The sequence below is a fragment of the Myotis yumanensis genome, unplaced genomic scaffold (assembly GCF_028538775.1).
Source record: "Myotis yumanensis isolate MYYU_CA2020_CCGP unplaced genomic scaffold, mMyoYum1.0.hap1 SCAF_10, whole genome shotgun sequence".
NCBI lineage: Eukaryota > Metazoa > Chordata > Mammalia > Chiroptera > Vespertilionidae > Myotis > Myotis yumanensis.
The window spans coordinates 72,128,460-72,147,384 of NW_027223761.1; the positions used below are offsets into that span (position 1 = coordinate 72,128,460).

Below are 18,925 nucleotides of genomic sequence, written 5' to 3' on the forward strand. Positions count from 1 at the left end.
TTTTTTGTATGTTTCCTTCTCCTTGTATAATTTGTTTCCTTTGAGTGCTTTTCTTCTATTTATTTTGGACTCTTTCACATTTTCTGCTAATACTTAAGTAGGTAGGACTAAAAACTGCTAAGACTCTCTGAGAACAGGAGCGAGGCTTGCTGACTGTGCACTTCTCTGTAAGATGAGCCATTGGAACCTTTTCATTGGGGGAATTCCAATGTCAGTATCCTTTTCCCTTGTCCCTTCTTGAGTCCTCAAGAAGGCTCTTCCAATCTTCTTCCCGGAGCTTCAAGTAAAGGCTTAGCTTCCACTCTTCTGGAACCTGAGTGAAGGAAGAGGGATTGGATGGGAGATGGGTTCATCATCCAGATGTACAGTCATTCAAATCCCCCTTTTGATAGGCTACTTCTGCCTTTAACTGTGCCTGTGTCTCCCAGTCCAGAGACTCTCCAGGGAATAAACTCCAGTGTGCTGTTTAGGAGCGGGAAGGTCAGTTGTTGGCTGTGCCATAGTTGGGGGCATGGTGAGATCTTGGGGCCTAACCTAGCTCTTTAAAAGCTCTCATCCAATTCTCCTTATTTTAGCTACTCCACGCTGCATCCCCACTGCCAACAATCTGTACAGTATAAATCACATTAGCTCTTGGCTCTCCCTATTACCAGTTTAGGACAGCTTTCTTAGCTTTGCTAAATCAGTTGCACTCATTATTTTGTTTTACAGCTTCCAAATTTATTTGTTGCTTCCTCCTCTTAATTCTCCTCATCCTTATGGCTTTATGCCTTAAAAACTCTCTCTACTGTCATTTTAGTAGGGTTTGGAGAGGGAACAAAATTAGATGCGTATGTTCAATCTGGTATCTTAACCCAGAAAACTTTATATTGAGGGTAAAGCAATGCTATTCCTATTACTGAATCTTGAACATCAATTGAAGCCAGGATATTAGAAGCCAGATAGCATAAGGGTCTAGAACAGGGGTGGGCAACCTTTTTGTGAGTGGGTGCCAAAACCAGCAAAATCTCTGACTCAAAATTCTTCTGCGTGCCCAATCCTAATTTTTTGAGAACATGTTATGCCTACTTGAAATCTCTTAAGGTGTACGTATGTGAAGAACCTTGAAGAAATAATAAAATTCATGCGAGTGACAAAAACACAGTATATGATGATGAAAAATACATTTATTTTTAATGTATACATGTACACTGATAGTCCCACAGAAAACTTTATGACTCCGTTTGATATTATCAGTGGGACTTTTGCTGCTGCATCATTGATGACAGAGATTTTACATCAGGTTTATATTTCGTGACCTTCAGAGATATGCACAAGCTACTACTTTCATCCGTCAGGCTACTCCTATTACGAGACTTAACAAAATTCATCACTGAGAACAAAGGTTCACAAGCATATGTGGATGAAACCAAAACACTGGTCGGATCTTGGAAGGCAGGGAGAGTTAAGGCAGAGGCATAGAAATTGCTCTTCCCCTCTCTCGTCAATCCATGTCTATGGTCTTTAAGATAACTTGTTATGTAAAATTATTTATTTATCTAAGATGCACCTACACTGAATTTATCTGAAAAATAAAAAAGTCGATATTAAGAAAAAAATTGTAAATGGAAGATTATAAGAGAGGGTTTCGCGTGCCAGCAAAAGTTACTGGCGTGCCATGTTTGGCACGCGTGCCAGGGGTTGCCCACCCCTGGTCTAGAATTTAGACACTGTAATTAAACCTGGGAACAAACTCTACTAGTATGTCTGCCACTTGCTGGGTTTTTGACCTTTTGACATTTAACTAACCTCTCTCAGGCTCAGTCATTTTTATCTGTACAAAAGAGATAATAATATAGCTAACTTATGAGATTAAAGTACATCTACATATATGATATGCTTCTGACATTGTCTAAATTCTAAAACATAGTAAGTGCTCAATAAGTTGAGGTAATTTGAGTACCCATGAAAGTACAGTCAACAAAGAGAAACCACAGAAAACAACTTCATGCCCTTCTGACTGTATGTTATTGGGCACTTGTTATATCCACCAGGCACTGTGCTAGGCACTAGGTATGTAATGGAGAACAGAATATAGTAAGAACACATGAGGAATTGGAGTCTGATGGGGGAGAAAACAATAAATAAGCACAAGTCACTATGTAATTAAAATTTGTGGTTAAGTACTATCAAGGGAAAGAACAGAACATTATGAAAGAGAATAACAAAGAACAATTACTTTGAATTAGTCTGTTTGGAAAAGTTCTTAATGACTGAGAATATTGTTTATGCCAACTCCAGACTAATGTCAAAGTAGATCAATAAAATGCACATGCCTTGTCTCTATTCAAAATGAATTAAAATTAACCTGTAGCATATGGGTCAGGGGTATTAGAGATGTGATTTTGCTGTCAAGTCATTTAAGTTCTCTTGGCTTTAATTTCTTCATCTGTAATATAGAGACTGGACAAAACAATCTCTCAACTTCTGCAATTCTGTGCAAATGTAGGACTAGAAGAATATTATTAACAAGGTCAAGTATAAAGAGAAAAGACTTTTCCTTGTTCATTCCCCATTATATAGTTTTATTACTGAATTTCATTTTTTATTAGTAAGAAATAAATATTGTTCAGAAGTGATTACATCAAGACGTGAAAAATCTTTCCTCCTCTACTCATGTCGTCTCCATGGGGCTGACCACTGTTAGTTCAGGTCTTTTCCGATAGCTTGCCTTTGTCCACTTGTTCTGAATATATGAAATTATGCTCTCAGATATGAAAAACATAAATGTACGGAAGACTAAATGATAAGTGACAAAATGTTAATAGTGGTTGATGTTGCTATTTTCCATTAGTTTTTTCTCCTAATATTTCTCCTTTTTTACATACTTTGCATATATTACTTTCATAACCAGTAAAATTAATTTTATTAATTAAAATAATACTAGTTGTCATGATAAAAACACTTTATTGTATTCTGGAGGAGAGAAGAGAGTTATATATTGGAGTAAAAAGTGTGTGTGGAGATAGTTCTAACTAGTAATTATATATTGCTGCAACCAAATCGCTTGTGAAGATTTATTCTATATATAGTTTTCAAAATATGACAGCCAGACCATATTTCCATCTCTGATAAGCAAGTAATATATTCACAAAAGGAAGTATTGGCCCTTATCAGCAAGTTCTTCCTTTCTGTAATGAGTTCAGGGGCAGGTTGCATTGAGAAGAAAAATTTTCCTAATATCTTTTAAGCAATTTATACATTTAAAAAATCCTCCCTCAAAGATATATTTTTATTGATTTTTAGAGAGACAGAGAGAGAGAGAGAGAGAGAGAGAGAGAAATATTGATTGGTTGCCTCCCACACATACCCTGACCTGGGATCAAACCCACAACCTCTTGGTGTACAGGACGATGCTTTAACCAACTGAGCCACCTGGCCAGGGCTCTAATGTTTTCTAATAATTAGTAGAGTTGAAGACATATCAGCCTCAGGAAAGGGGTGGTAGATTTAATATACTTTCTTATCTCCCTTCTTGTCTAATATTTTTTTTCATTTAGTTTTATTGCTTTTTAGGAATTATAAAAAATGTATACTATATATCCATGCTACAGACCTTCTTATATATTTCTGTATTCTCATATGTATCTGTATTATTATTCTTACCTATGGCTATCTCTCTATATATACATGCACACATGCATATAGCTGTATTCCCACCGAATGATTCATTTTGGATTCCACCATAATCAAATTATATCAGGACTCTTCTAGTTATTTGAGAAATTCAGGTAGAGTTTCATTATGTAATATTGCTGATGAAGCTTTAGGGGACTGAGAATGTTCCATGAATGATGTAGATTGGATCAATGCCTGGATGCTATGGAATTACCATCAAGGTGCATGAATTCTTATTTACACCAAGCATAGCCTATGAATTGAATACATAACCTTTATTACTATTTTCCACATTTGTTGATGCTATAGAATTTAATATAATATGAAGTCATTGAAAGCTATTAAAACATTTTATCAGTATGCATTTTGTCAACAAAGGTAAGATTGCATCCTGGGTTGACCATTGAACTAGTTGTGTGGCTTACTTAATTTTACTCATTTGAAAAATGTAGATAATAATTCAAACTATATTTATTCCTCCAGGAATTTTGTGAGTCTCAAGGCTTTGAAGAAGCCACATACTTTGAAAATCAGATGTCATTATGATAAGTTATTATCTCAATTGTTCCTATACTATAAAGCATAATGAGAGATTTGGAAAAAAATAATTTACCTACCCTTCTTCCTCAGGGTGAGAGAATTGGATACAAGTTCTTTGATTTTTAAAAAAATCTCATTTATTCTTAATATATTTTATTAATTTTTTACAGAGAGGAAGGGAGAAGGATAGAGAGTTAGAAACATCGATGAGAGAGAAACATCGATCAGCTGCCTCCTGCACACCCCCTATTGGGGATGTGCCTGCAACCAAGGTACATGCCCTTGATCGGAATCGAACCCAGGACCCTTGATTCCACAGGCCAACGCTCTATCCACTGAGCCAAACCGGTTAGGGCTGATTTTTTTTTAAAGTTCATAAAAGTTTAGCTTTTGTTGTTTACCTCAGTAATAGTTTATTTAAAAAATAGAAGCAACATATCTGGGTCAGCAAGAGAATGAGTACATGCAAAAATCCCTATCTTCTGTTCTAAATGCATAGGGATGAGAGATAAAATATTAAATAATATATGCAATCACATTAAAAAACAACTGAAATAACCAGTATGAACAAATGCAGAAAGGGAAACTACAGAGAAAACCAGGACCTGAGGCACATGGTTCTCAGGAAGCTGGGATTGGAAACAGGACATGTCTTCCTGAGGGCAGAGGTTAAACATGCTCCAGCGATGATGAAGGTGGAGAACAAGGTTTTTCCTCAATATGGGGTGCGAGGGCTATTTTCTTTGCATTTAGATATCCTGTGTGCCCTGAGGTGAAAGATCGGGAAATAAATTCACTTATCCATCTGAAACCTACTTCTGTCCAGCGGGTAGCTGGAACAGGTTTCTGTGTGAACCAACTGGTGAGACAAGGGTGAGGAACTAAATGTCCTACGTGTAGGCCAGATATAGGAGATATCTGGACTGAAATGATCTTTCAGACAAGAAGAACACGAGCACACTCAGTGTCAGGAAAGACAGCCTATAGAATCTATAAATGAGAAAATTCATAACCATGGAAAGAGAGCTAACAGAAAAATTGGGAAGAGCTTGAGAGTTTAAAACTGTCAAACAAACAAGCAAACAAACAAAGCAAAACACAAAATCCTATTCCCAAAAGGCAAAATTATCATCCATAAAACAAGGTGAGGATTTTATGAAAGCAGAAGAATCAGACATGAAAAGGAACCAATTGGAAACTTTGGAAATAAAATATAGTCACAAAATTAAAAAATATAATGGTGAGGATGTGGAGAAAAAGGAACCCTTGTGCACCACTGGTGGGAATGCAGACTGGTGCAGCCACTATGGAAGACAGTATGGAGTTTCCTCAAAAAAGTAACAATGGAACTCCCATTTGACCCAATGATCCCACTTCTAAGAATATATCCCAAGAAGCTAGAAACACCAATCGGAAGGGATATGTGCACCCCTATGTTTGTAGCGGCACAATTCACCATAGCTAAGATTTGGAAATAGCCTAAGTGCCCACCAGAAGATGAGTGGATTAAAAAATGGTGGTACATCTACACAATGGAATACTATGCTGCTGTAAAAAGGAAGGAACTCCTATCATTTGCAACAGCATGGATGGACCTGGAGAACATTATGCTAAAGTGAAATAAGTCAGTCAGAGAAAGATAAATATCACACAATCTCACTCATTTGTGGAATATAATAAACAACATAAACTGATGAACAAAAACAGATCCAGAGACAGAGAAGCATCGATCAGATGCTCAAACCTCAGAGGGAAGGTGGGGGTGGGGGTGGGGGTTAGGGGGAGAAATCAATCAAAGGACTTGTATGCATGCATATAAGCCTAACCAATGGACACAGACACCAGGGGGGTGAGGGCATGAGTGGGGGGGGGGTGAGGGGGCAATCAGGAGATAAGGACACATATGTAATACCTTAATCAATAAAGAAAATTAAAAGAAAAGCTATATGAGGATTAAAAAAACTTACTACCCACAGACTTTTACAGAAAAAAATATTGAAAGATAAATCTCAGCAAGAAGAAAAGTGAACGCAGGAGGCAGCCTATTGATGTTTCTCACATCGATGTTTCTCTCTCTCCTCCCTTCCGCTCTCTCTAAAATCAATAAAAACATATATATTTTTTTAAAATCTATTTTACGCAAACTGTTTCAGAGAGAAAAAAAGAGTAAAACCTACCTACCAGGCTAGCATAATCTGGAGGCTAAATCTAAAAGGGTTGATTATGCACCAAACTTAGAGCAGCTGCTTTATCTGGGGAAGTGAGAAGGAGCACAGAATTGGGAATTGTGGTTCACCGAGACCTCAGCTTTATTTGTATTTTAATTCTCTTATTTTAAAAAGACATAAAACAATATTACAAAGATATTAAGAATTGTTAATCTGTGGAAGGAACATTTTAATTATGTTTTACATTAAAAGTTGTTTAATTTTCTAAAAAAACAACTACAACAAATTACATCGTTTGCTGTTCAACTTCAACAGTAGAGAAAAATCATCTTTTAAAAACATATTAATTTGCCGAAACCGGTTTGGCTCGGTGGATAGAGCGTCGGTCTGCGGACTGAAAGGTCCCAGGTTCGATTCCGGTCAAGGGCATGTACCTGGGTTGCGGGCACATCCCCAGTGGGAGATGTGCAGGAGGCAGCTGATCGATGTGTCTCTCTCATCGATGTTTCTAACTCTCTATCTCTCTCCCTTCCTCTCTGTAAAAAATCAATAAAATATATTTTAAAAAAAATAAAAAAAATAAAAACATATTAATTTATCGATCATAATACATTCAGACATATTTTTATTCAATAGTTTTTATAGGGTGTCCAATATGTTCTGTGCACTATATGACTAGGAACTGTGTCTACGGGGGTGAGAGATAAATCCTGTGCTTAAGGGGAAGGGGGGAAGATGGACAATCAGGTCAATGCAATCAAGTGAAATCAGTGGTGTATAGGGCTACATAGATCACAGCGGTCCATCCATCCCAGCCCTAAGGATCAGGGAATGTGATACTTGAATCAAGTATTATTGTTAATCATCAAACAAAGTGGGGAGGTGTTGAGGGCAGGTAGAAGGAAAGTTATAAGCAAAAGGAATGGCATGTGCGCACAAGGAGAGAACATCTGAGAAAGTGCACGTTGGGGATTGCTAGAGAGGAGGGCAGTGGGTTTGGAAGTGAGATCCTGATAGGGCCTCGCCTCTGCAGCTGAAGATTGAACTTGATTTGGGAGCTACCGCAAACCATTGAAATTAGGAATCATATGTAGAGTGCAGAGAAGCCAATCTCCACCTGGCTGCAGTGGAAAGATAATTGGTAGAAAGCATGCACGTTGCACTATCTGTCCAAGGACACTGATGGCGTAGGGCCTTTCCCGGAGCCTCCGCGGAATCTAGTGCTGTATTTCAAGACATGTCAGCACATATCTCATGTACCAACGGAGCAGGCCAGGTAGAAATCGATTTGCTCTGGGAACCAGCACACCTCCTGAGAGATAATTCATCCCAAGAGAAGGAAAGTTTGATACAGGATCAAATCTTAGAGGTGAAAAGGGAGAAGCATGTTTTCTATTATTTCTATGCATTCCCCAGCTAAACTTCCCTATGGACTCATGTCTGGGAAGACACTGGAGTGACAACAAAGACGTATTTCTTGGGTACCCCTCAACAGGGTGTGACACACAGAGGGGTGCACACTTCCTCCCCTCCAGTCCTCATTTTGCTCCAGAAGTAAGTGTAACTTTGGCACCTCCAATGGTCTAAGCCAGCGGTTCTCAACCTGTGTGTTGCAACCCCTTTGGCGATCGAATGACTCTTTCACAGTTGTCGCCTAAGACCATCCTGCATATCAGATATTTACATTACGATTCATAACAGTAGCAACATTACAGTTATGAAGTAGCAACGAAAAGAATTTTATCGTTGGGTCACAACATGAGGAACTGTATTTAAAGGGCCAGAAGGTTGAGAACCACCGGAAGCTGTGGTACCCAGCAGGCGTGGCTGCAGAGGGAGGGATGTCTTGTGCTTGTGTTGGTCCTCAGAGGGAATCGTTGACATGTATGTGCCTGGTGAGTCCTGTAACATACAGCAAACGAGGAATAGAATACAAGAAGAGGAAGACAATGTTAGCTTGTTGGACTTTTGTTAGCACAAAAGGTGTACCCGTAAAAATGACACAGTTGGTCTGAGGTTTGGGTGTTCTACACCGGCAAACGAGGGCAAGAACTGGCTCAATGCAAGCTAGAGAGAGTAGGCCTGACCCACCCCTTCCAAACTCGCTGCCCAAATCCACGGAATACTAGCTCCTGGCAACTCCCCATTCACTTACTGTAAAAGTGTAAAAGGTTAGGTTACTCCCAGGCTGTCGAACAAGTGTCCAGTTGCCCTCAGAGATAGTACATCTCTCATCGAAAAGGAAACCTAGCCTGTAGCTTGCCTCCAGCTAATCTTCCACATTGCTGCATCTGGGCACTTCCGTTCTCGCGTTACTTTCACAGGCAGCAGAGATAGATTTCATGATTCTCCACAGGCGCTGTGCTCTCTGCTTTGAGAGCCGGAGGCTAAAGCCAAATGAACTGGTTCACAGAGAACAGTGAGCAATTTTGTCTGGTTCTTACTATTCTTGCTGAAACGGCAATGGTGTTATTCTGATGGACAGATTCTCAGGAGAGATTCATTGAAAATACACTTGATAAGGAACGGAATGTTTCAAGTGGGTGTGTCTGGCTGGAATCTCTCTGAATGGTTTGGTAAGGGCACATCAAAAGATGGCTGAATTCTTTTTTTCCCATCAGAAAAGTAAAGCCAGTCTGAAATCTGGGAGTGTTTTGAGGGCAGATGGTATTAGCCTAGTAGTAAACATATTTTTGACTGAGTCTCTTCTCTCCCTCCCCCCACCCCCACCACAGCAGCTATGTTTAATGTGCTGAGAGAAAGCTGTTTGCTTGCAGAATTTTATTATAGAGCAGAAATATACTTGTTCCAGAGGAGAGAAAATAAACTGGCTCCAAGTCAAATGACGTTAACAGGTGTCGCCTCACAAAGCCAGGACTAAAATGGTGTGTTATAAACAGGGCTAATACAACACTCTCTGGCTCTTGCTGCATCTATTATGCAAGACCGTGCCCCTGTCATGTTCCTCCTGATTATTTCCAGAGACTTCAAAGGGCGGCCCACATGTGCTCACATACAAGGACACGGCTGGAGACCACATCTGCCGTGTCTGCCATTTTCTTGCTCTTTAGCTCAAGCTCTGCTGTGACGTAAGGCCTTCATAGCTTAATATAAACCTCAGTAAACCTCAATGGGTGTTGCTGCTTCTGCCAGGCTCTGTGACACTTCGACAGAGGCCATTGCATTGCTGGTTCCACAGATGCGCTGATGTCCGTGAGATGGCACAGGCAGAGGCAGATCCTGCCTCCCGGTCAGCATCGCATACTGTTGATTGAGGTTAATGGCTAAGAGAGTTATGGAATTTTTATCCATAGCTCCCTCTCCTCCTAGAACCCAGGCTCCAAGCTGTAGAGCAGTAGGAGGGTCGTGTGTGAGAACGGTGGCCACAAGAATGTGCTTCTTGGATCCGACTGCACAGTAGCTGAGGTGGACCCTGACATCACATTTGCACAGGGGACGTGCCTCCCATGGGCTTCTCTCAGTGGATGATTGAATGTGGGAGGAATAGGAAGGCGGACTTATCCCTAGAGGCACAGGTGACTCTGACTTGAGGTTTCCTAACAGACTTCTCGGATTTTCCTTAGAACGGAACTGCAGTCTGTTTCTACCCAACCTTCCTTTTCTCTCTCTCTCTCTTTCTCTTGCTATTTGATGACTCTCTACGTTTGCCCCCTCTTTCCATATTTTTCCTCACAGGCATTTCCCCTACGACAATTTCCTTTTGCACATTTAGACCCATCATGGCATCTGCTTCTCACAGGAACTAGACTGACACAGTGAATTAGTGTTTTCTGTAATGGAATGACTATGTATTCTCCCTGTTGCTGAACCACTTGTACCTTATTGGTCACTTCCCCTCAGAGTTTTCTCTCCCAGCTGGCTTCTATGCCCTTTCTAAAATTTATTTATTTAATTAATTTATTTAAATTAGTGGATTTGATGTTGACCTCAGCTTCCACCACTCCTGTGTGCCAGGCATACTCCGACATGTGAGGGTCTCAATAGGGGATGTGATGGGAAGGAGGCTCAGGCTGAGCCCCTTGCTATACATTGTAGAGCACCTATTATGATTCTTTGCCAGTTGGATGCACAGCTAAAGAAACAAAAGAAATACAAGAAACTGTCCCTGCCTTTGAAATTAAAATCCAGTCAGTGAGACAAAAATCACACATGTGCCGCAAGTAGGTAAGGCTGTAGATAACAACCATTGACTTTCAAAGACACGAAAACAATGCCAAGAAATAGGGTTTCCTCTTTCTCTGGGCTTGTCCTCTTGTGTTTGAAATGATAAAAGAGAATAGCGGGAAGCTGCCTGACCAGCTGGATGTGAAGTTGTGAAGGTGCGAAAGGCACCATGATCATCACGCTCATTACTGTGATGTGCTAAGCGCTCATCGCCTTTCCTGAAGGCCTTGCTGAGTTCCCCCATTGTGTCCCGCAGTTGTAGAATTCACGGACTGACATGAGGTCTTCACTTTTGCTCCCCAAAGTAAAAAGGTAGATGGAAACGGGGAATAAATTTAAAAATAGCTCCTAATCAGACACAAAAACTCAGCATTGATTCTCAAAGGGTATAATGTTTTTACATCTAAGAAAATGGATGGTGGTGATGGAGATGGGGAAGATAAATGCCAATTAGATCTTCAATACCACTGTTACTGTGAATGTTTTTTTTTTTTTTTTTTTTTTAACATTTTTGGCCCTTGGCTAAATTCTAGATTAATAGGAATAGAAATAATGTCAATGATGATTATGTTCTCCTAATGATGGGAAGAACAGAATCTTGAAAGAAAGTTGATATGAAATAAATGCTGTTAAGTCATGGGGTTGCTCACAGAAAGGAAAGAATCAGCACAGTAAAAGAAGGTTGTTTTGCTTTGGTGCTGTGATTTGAAATCTTGTTATTCTCAGTGTCTTAAATGAGAGATAATAATGTTGTTGTTTTTTAATGGACTGGTAGGTCCTTAGGGTTAAATTCTTCCTTAAGCCTCTGAACAGTTGTCAGGTGACTTTGGGTGCCTTGCATGCTTTTCTGAAGAGGGTTCCATCAAATGAATGACAAGCTAAATTCCTAGTGTAATTCCACTCTCTTGTGACATCTCTGGATAAACCACTAACATGCAGATGCTTGTGAAATCTCCATCTGGAATTTGTCAATATACTGGGCACAATAGTCCCTGGTATAACATTGGATAAACTTAAACTGGGCAACCAAGTAGACAAATTGAACTGACTCATAAATAAGCAAAGCGATTCTTCCTTCAAGTTACACTGAAGTTGACCAATTCAACTAAATTGACAGCTTGGTAAGCTGTTTTGTGATATGTTAATATTTCCCCATTGTAGTTAATATTCTCAATATTGTAGAGCTAATTCCTATTCTGACATGTATAAAATAAATGCTTGTCCCATAAGCCCATGGCATACCAACACATGGCATAGTATGAATAACCTGATTCTATACATGAATGAAAAAAGGGGGTTTTAAGGTATGAAATTCTTTTAGCAAATTATCTTGGGAATTTGAGATTATGTCTATGCAACCTCCAACATTAATAAAAATGTAACATAAAGGTTATTTTCCCCTTTGGGTGGTGAATTTAAAGGTAATTTAAATTTTCATTATACTATATATTTTCAAAGAATGTTTGCAATACATATATCTTTTTAATTGGACAAAAAATAATTTTGAGTGGTTAAAAAAGAGACAGGTGTGATTTGGCGACCAGGAAAACATCCCCAGCATTTGAAATAACCTGGCAAAGGTTTGGAGGCAAAAGATGGAAATCTGACTACATTCAAGGAGTTTGCCAGATGGCAACAGATAACTGCCCCTGTTCGATTTGGCTCTGATTGTTACATACTATTTGTCACTTCAGCAAGCTATCTGTTTACAAGGCATGTGGCCACAGAATGTTGTTTTAAGATTACTCATCATTGGGCTTATTATGTTGAAATGAAGAAATGGAATGGAAAGTCCTTCAGTAATGTCTCTGGGGAATGAGAGTTGTGTTTGTTTATGCCTTTTGGGAATGCATTGTTTTGATTGACCCTAATTGGGAATTCAGAGCGGACATTTGCTCTATTTTCTAGAAAGAAAGGATCTGCTGAACAAACACACTTTGGGGGGTCATGTTTTAAAGTGCTTTTTTTTTCTTTTTGCATTGTCTCTTTACTTTTCTTTTCTTTCTTTCTTTATTTATTTATTCATTCATTCATTCATTTAATTGTCTAAAGTTTTACATGTCTTTGATGTGCTTTTGAGTCGAGTTAAACACTTCAGAGACTCTGTTCACCTCCGGACATCTGGAATGTTGGTTACAAACTGATCTTAAAAGTCTAGTTTTAGTCGGTGTTTATATTTGAAAGTTACACAATTCTATTTATTTCCAATCTATATTCTATAACTTATGTGTTTTCACTAGTTTTGGCCAGCTCTCCTTCTACCTCCGATCTATCCAAGTGACTGAGTTTTGCTGTATGAATTTACTGCTGTATTAGCTTACTGACAGTGATATATAGATCATGGCTTCCACAGCTGTTTTAGATGAAACTATATTAATGTGTAAACTTGCAACATACAGCTTAGCTGGAAAGGTATGTGGAGCAGGTGACTGAGGAGATAACTTTCACTGCTTGGACTAAAGTCAGTGTTGAAGGAGCTAAAGATGCCTGTTGAATTTTAGTGTGTGTGTGTGTGTGTGTGTGTGTGTGTGTGTGTGTGTGTATGTGGTTTGGGGTGTGCATGTGCAAAGCAAGAACTCTTCAGACTTCAAATAGCTAAAGAAATGGGTAGTGAAATGAAGTCCCATTTCACACCCTCACATGCTGACTATGGGAGGAGCCAAATGCAGTGCTGGTTTGTTGACATTAGTCTATAATCGTGGTTTATGATGTTTTAAAAATGTGTTAAAGATATTCATGAAGATGTAAAAGATAAATTAAAAACCTGCATCAATGGTAACAAACGTCAACTGTAAAGAAAAGATTTTAAGTCCTGGGGGTGTTAATACAAATTGATATTAGTGGAACAGAGTCTTAGTGAACATATTTCCATGTCCCCCTAAACACAAATAGCCTCAAACCTTTGGAGGTTGTTCCTCTGAGATGTTTCATCAGTGACATCACAGTAATTGCCACCTCCCTGGGACTACTTTAGGCCCTGCCCAGAGTCCAGAAGTCCAGACAGCCCAGAAGACGAGCAGGTTGGAGCCTGAGTCAGAGAGAGGAGAGAGAGGGGAAGACAGGAGAAGCCTACCACAGCAGGTACGTTCTTGACCCTCTTCGGGAATAGCAGGATTCTTAGGCTTAGCATACGGTGTGTGTGTGTGTGTGTGTGTGTGTGTGTGTGTGTGTGTGTGTTACAAGTTGCAAATGAGAAAGGCAGAGGAATATTTACATTTCTTAATGAAATAGACAATGCTTATTGTACATGGTATTTCTTTAGCTATAAAGTGAATAGTATTGATTCTTGTTTTCCTTTTTTCACTACATGATATGCATTTTCAGTTTTTATTTCATCCATATAGCAATCACTTGGGATCATATGGTGTGATCTTGACTCCAGGGAAATTTTAAAATAAAGCCAAGCTCCGGCCAGGGAGGCTCAGTTGGTTGGAGCATTGGCCTGTACCCCGAGAGGTTGCAGGTTTGATTCCTGGTGAGGACACATACCTAGGCTGTGGGTTCAATCCCCAGTCAAGGCCAGTACAGGAGGCAACTGGTTGATGTTTCTCTCTCTCTCTCTCTCTCTCTCTCTCTCTCTCTCTCTCTCTCTCCCTTCCTCTCTCTCTAAAGTCAACTTTTTAAAAAATAAAATAAATAAAGCCAAAATAGTCTTTGCGGCTTAACAGCAGAAAAATGAAGGTTGCTGGTCTGAATTTCTGCCTGACCTTGGTATTAATGTATGTGAAAGTTAAATCAAGTCCACCCCTTACAATGAGCACGTGTTCATTGAGTTGATTCATTAGAAATTCTCACCTTAACTCTGTGTTTTGTTCATTTAAAATCTACTTTAAAAAACCCAAATATTTATTAAGACCACCATCAAAGTACAAGAAAGAGTAAGAGGTAATTCACAGGTATTCAAGAAGTATGATGGGTAGCCTTTCAATTCAGAGACTACTGAAAAAAAATGTGAAGAGTGCATAAAACTTCAGTTTGACAATAATTTTAAGGCAACACCTATACAACTACCACCCAGATTAAGAAACAGATCATTGTCAGTACCCCAAAAGTCTATTCCTGGTCACCTCCCCCTTGTTGCCCCACCGTGTGTAATCACAATCTTGATTGTTAAGATCATCTTGTCCATGTTTCTCTTATATTTTTATCATCTATATGTGCATTCCTAAACAATATGATGAAGTTCCCTGTTTTTGACTTGGGATAAATGGAATCATACTCTATGTTTCTTTTGTAAATTCTTCTTTTGCACAACAATTATATTTATGAGATCTACCCATTTTGTTGAGTATTGTTATAATTCATATATTTTCTTAACTCTGTAGCATTCAGGTATATGAATAGACCACCATTCATTGTCCATTCTACTGTTGATAAACATTTGAGTTGTTTCCAGGGTGGGGATATTGTGAAAATGTTGCTGTGAACATCCTTGTATAACCATGCTGGCTCATATGAGCTCGAGTTTTCTAGAGTAAAAGTGAAATCACTGGATAATAGGGAATGAGCATGTACAACTTCAATAAAAAAAGTCACATTGTTTTCTCAAAGTGGTTGAAAATTTACACTAACTTTGTTTAGCGAGGGCAGTTAATTGCAGTAGTAACTTATTCTTGTAATCACTTCTATGGAAATAATCACAGTTCTAGCAACTACTTCCAATCTGCCAGCTGTACCTCTGCCTCTAACTTACTATATGTTACTACACAACTCAACCTCTCTCAAAAAGCCAATTTCTTAGCTGTAACCTAAGAGAGAATAATGACAATAACACTTGCCTGAGTTCTGAGAAGGTCACAGAGTTGTTGTGAAGGTCACATACCAAAAGCTGTGGACAACTTTCAATAACATTTTCCCAGAATGTTCTTTTTTTTTTTTTTTTTAACACATGGAAAATATTTAATTGGCACAGTAATAAAAATTTCCTGGGTATACTATATTTTTTAATTTACTAAATTGTTTAAGGTAAAATAAAATAAATCACTAATGTCCATTTTGATATAGGAAAACTAGTTCTTTCATACACTAGTGGTATATAAACTAGAAAAAAATGTAAGAGGAAAATTTAGCAATAAATATTGGAATCCTTAAAAGTATACATATTTCTTATTTTATTTTTAAAATTTTATTTTTCAATTACAGTTTACATTCAATAGTATTTTGTATTAGTTTCAGGTGTACAGCACAGTGGTTAGACAATCATATACTTTTTTTTTTCTTCCCAGAATGTTCTTGTTGGGCCATGCTCCATGATCCTCTTTATTTAAGAGCTTAATCTAAGGCAGATTTGGTGGGACAGTTATTTTGCCCTCCATGAATTGTTTTAATCATTAGAAACAGACTCATATTTTTGCATATCTCTGTATTTCTTCAGAACTTACCCACATGAGTGGGCATTTGGGCCAGGATTTTATTTTATTAATAAATTCATAAGGAAAAGTCTGTCTTTATTCTCATGCCTTTGCCTCCAGGCTCCCTGCTTGGATTCATCACGTTCCTGTTCCCCTCTGCTCTTGTGTACGTTCTTACACATCCTCTCTGCTTTCTCATCCATTTATTATCTTCTGTTTACTTTCTAAAGTATTTGTATAAAGATTTTCATTGGCAATTTACTATGTCCTTCATGTGGAGGGCCAAAAGATGGGTAATAATTAAGAAGAAAATGAAACATAAATCTATCATCACTGGCCATATTTTAACTAAGATTCAACAACCTACTAGTTAGCACCATCTGATTTGAACTTGTGTTTTATACTAACAATGAAATGATATGAAAAATGATCATTCAGCTGGTTTATACCATTGATCATTTGATCCACAAATAATACAACAAATACAGTAATTACAATGAATAATTCAGTCAGATTAGATGGTCAGGCCAAAAACTTGCTAACAATCCTTTCTGCACCCCTGAACTTCCACCTTTAGCAAATAAAAGAACACTCTTTCCCTTTAAACATTTTCACTCTATGGGAAACTTTTGTCCCAAGTATCTTCAAGATTATCTTTCATCTCTAATTTTACTTGATGTGCACACACAAATTATCAATCATGCCACACCACTGAAGGTAACATTGCATATGTTCTCAAAGTATGATTTCCTAAGAGCACATATGTGCAAACCATAAAGACACAGTTCCTGCTCTTTGAAGTGTTTACAATCTAGGTACATCCTAGACCTCACTAAAAATAGCTGGCACAAGCCCTTGTTGAAACAGAAGTAGCCATGAGGTTAACACTTGGTCTTTGGATTGAGTGCCTGTTATGTGAGGGACTTTGGGTTGACTCTGGTAGGTTCTGTGCCCAAAGCAGTGCTTATAAAAGGCAAAGCAGATGTTGAAACTACCTCCTACTTTCAACAGGGTTAGATGAAGCCTGAAATCTGCAAAATTACGGTATCCTACTTCTATATGTAATTCAAAGCAAGAAAAATACTAAAACATAACCTTTTTTTTTTCAGTTTTGGTGGCTTTGCTGGCTGGTACTCTAAGTTAGCAAGGCAAGCACACACGTACACCTACACACACAAATACAGAAATTGGACAGAGAAAAATGTAATATTTTTATTTTATCGAAAATATCAAAATCAGAACTATATTGGTCTTTTTTGACATCAGGCAGCAAAGGCAGTCTGTCTGTATGAATCAGGAGTCTTAGAGAAACAGGACCAATAGGACGTTATTTATATGGCTCATGTGATTGTGGAGGCTGGCAAGTCCGAAATCTGCAGGGTAGGTGGGCAGGCTGGGGACGCAAGGCAGAGTTACAACCAGAGTGCGAAGATAGAGTCTGGAGGCTGGAAATCTGAAATCAAGGTGTTGAAGAGTTGATTACTTCTGTGGCCTCTCTGTTGGCTTGCAGATGGCCATCTTCTCCCTGTCTTCACCTGGTCTTCCCTCTATGCATGTCTGTGTCCTAATCTCCTCTTCTTATAAAGACATTGGTCATATGGGGTTAGGACTCATCTGAATGACTTAATTTTAAGTTAATTACTTTTTGAAAGACCTGATCTCCAAATACAGCTATACTCTGAGATATTGGGGGTTAGGGCTTGAACATGTGAACTTTGGGGAGACACAATGCAGGCTATAGCACCGTCCTCTTTCACAGTGCTTCTGTTTCCTTTGAGGAAGGAATGCTCATTGACATTCCCATGCTTTCTCTGTTACTTTCCGTTAGGGGGTGAGGACCAGCAGGAGGTCTTTGGTGCCTCTGAAGAAGTCTGCCTTCGGTTCTCACTGAGCCACTCTGAGGATGGATCTGTCCGCCCGGGAGCTGTGTCTCAACTTCACTGTGGTCCTGGTCACGGTTATCCTTATGTGGCTCCTTGTGAGGTCCTATCAGTCCTGAGACGGCATGCCACTCTCCAGGGATTGACTGCAACGCTCCAGAGCTGCCTGCTGTATGTCCTGAGATCCCACTGCTGTAATGGGATGCCTTTCCTGGCACCCTAAGGCACTTCTGACCTGCACACACCACCTCTGAGGCGCCTCCCGTGTTAGGATCAATTGTGTGTTCTCTAAAGATGCTGCTCTCGAGGGCTGCCAAGAGTTTGCCAGTCAACATTAGATGTATTCCCCAACGCTTACGGCAAATGTGTTAGCTAAGCCACAAGGTTAGAAGGAAACTGGATTCATGATGATGTAGAATTATAAAAAGCCCCTAACCTGTCTCACCACACATCCCTCCAACCCACACTGTCTGCAACCAAACTTTAAATCACCCCGCCAGAAGAAAGAAATGTCAGAGGAAGTCTTTGTCAGGCCCTGTCACAGCTATCGTGTGAATAAAGTTAAGTCAACCACAAAAATGACTTTCAGAATTTATTTTGGCTTCTATTTGTGATACTGCATTTGACCCTTGGCTGGGATTGAAGTGACAAATGTTATAGTATTTCTAGCATTTGAGCTAAGCCAAGATGCTCCAAGTGTGGAGGATTTGAAACCAAGTCAATTAAGGGTGTCACATTTCAAATAATTCCACTGGCTCGGTGCTCCTCAAACGTTCCTTCTAAACTAGTCCCAAGGGCAGGCGGAGAATAAATCCATTGCACTAGGAGGCTGGGGGCATCGCCTGAAGTGTCCACTAAAAGCACACAGTTTCTTTGAAGTCTTATTTGTTATCTTTACAATTCACAAGAAATGTATATTTCATCCTATAATATCTCCCTGTTTGCTTCAATATAAATATTTCAAATTATTTACCACTGAGTACAAATAGAATATGAGTCACTTTCCATGTTTAGTGATTCTAGTTTGGCTATTGTCATTAATAAACTACAGTTATAACAAGGAGAAAAACAAAAAAAATACAAATTTATGAAGATGCTTATAAGAGAGACATATGAAAGAGACATTTCTTTTAAAAAATATATT

The 18,925-nt window shown here is 38.9% G+C and overlaps 1 protein-coding gene across 1 annotated transcript; it reads left to right on the forward strand.

The window, feature by feature from the left end:
• The first annotated feature begins 13,525 nt into the window (after positions 1-13,525).
• On the forward strand, positions 13,526-18,360 carry SLN (sarcolipin). Its single transcript, XM_070426931.1, has 2 exons — positions 13,526-13,631; positions 17,730-18,360. Exon 2 carries the CDS (start codon positions 17,805-17,807, stop codon positions 17,898-17,900), a length of 96 nt encoding a protein of 31 aa, XP_070283032.1. The 5' UTR covers positions 13,526-13,631; positions 17,730-17,804; the 3' UTR covers positions 17,901-18,360.
• Positions 18,361-18,925: the final 565 nt, after the last annotated feature.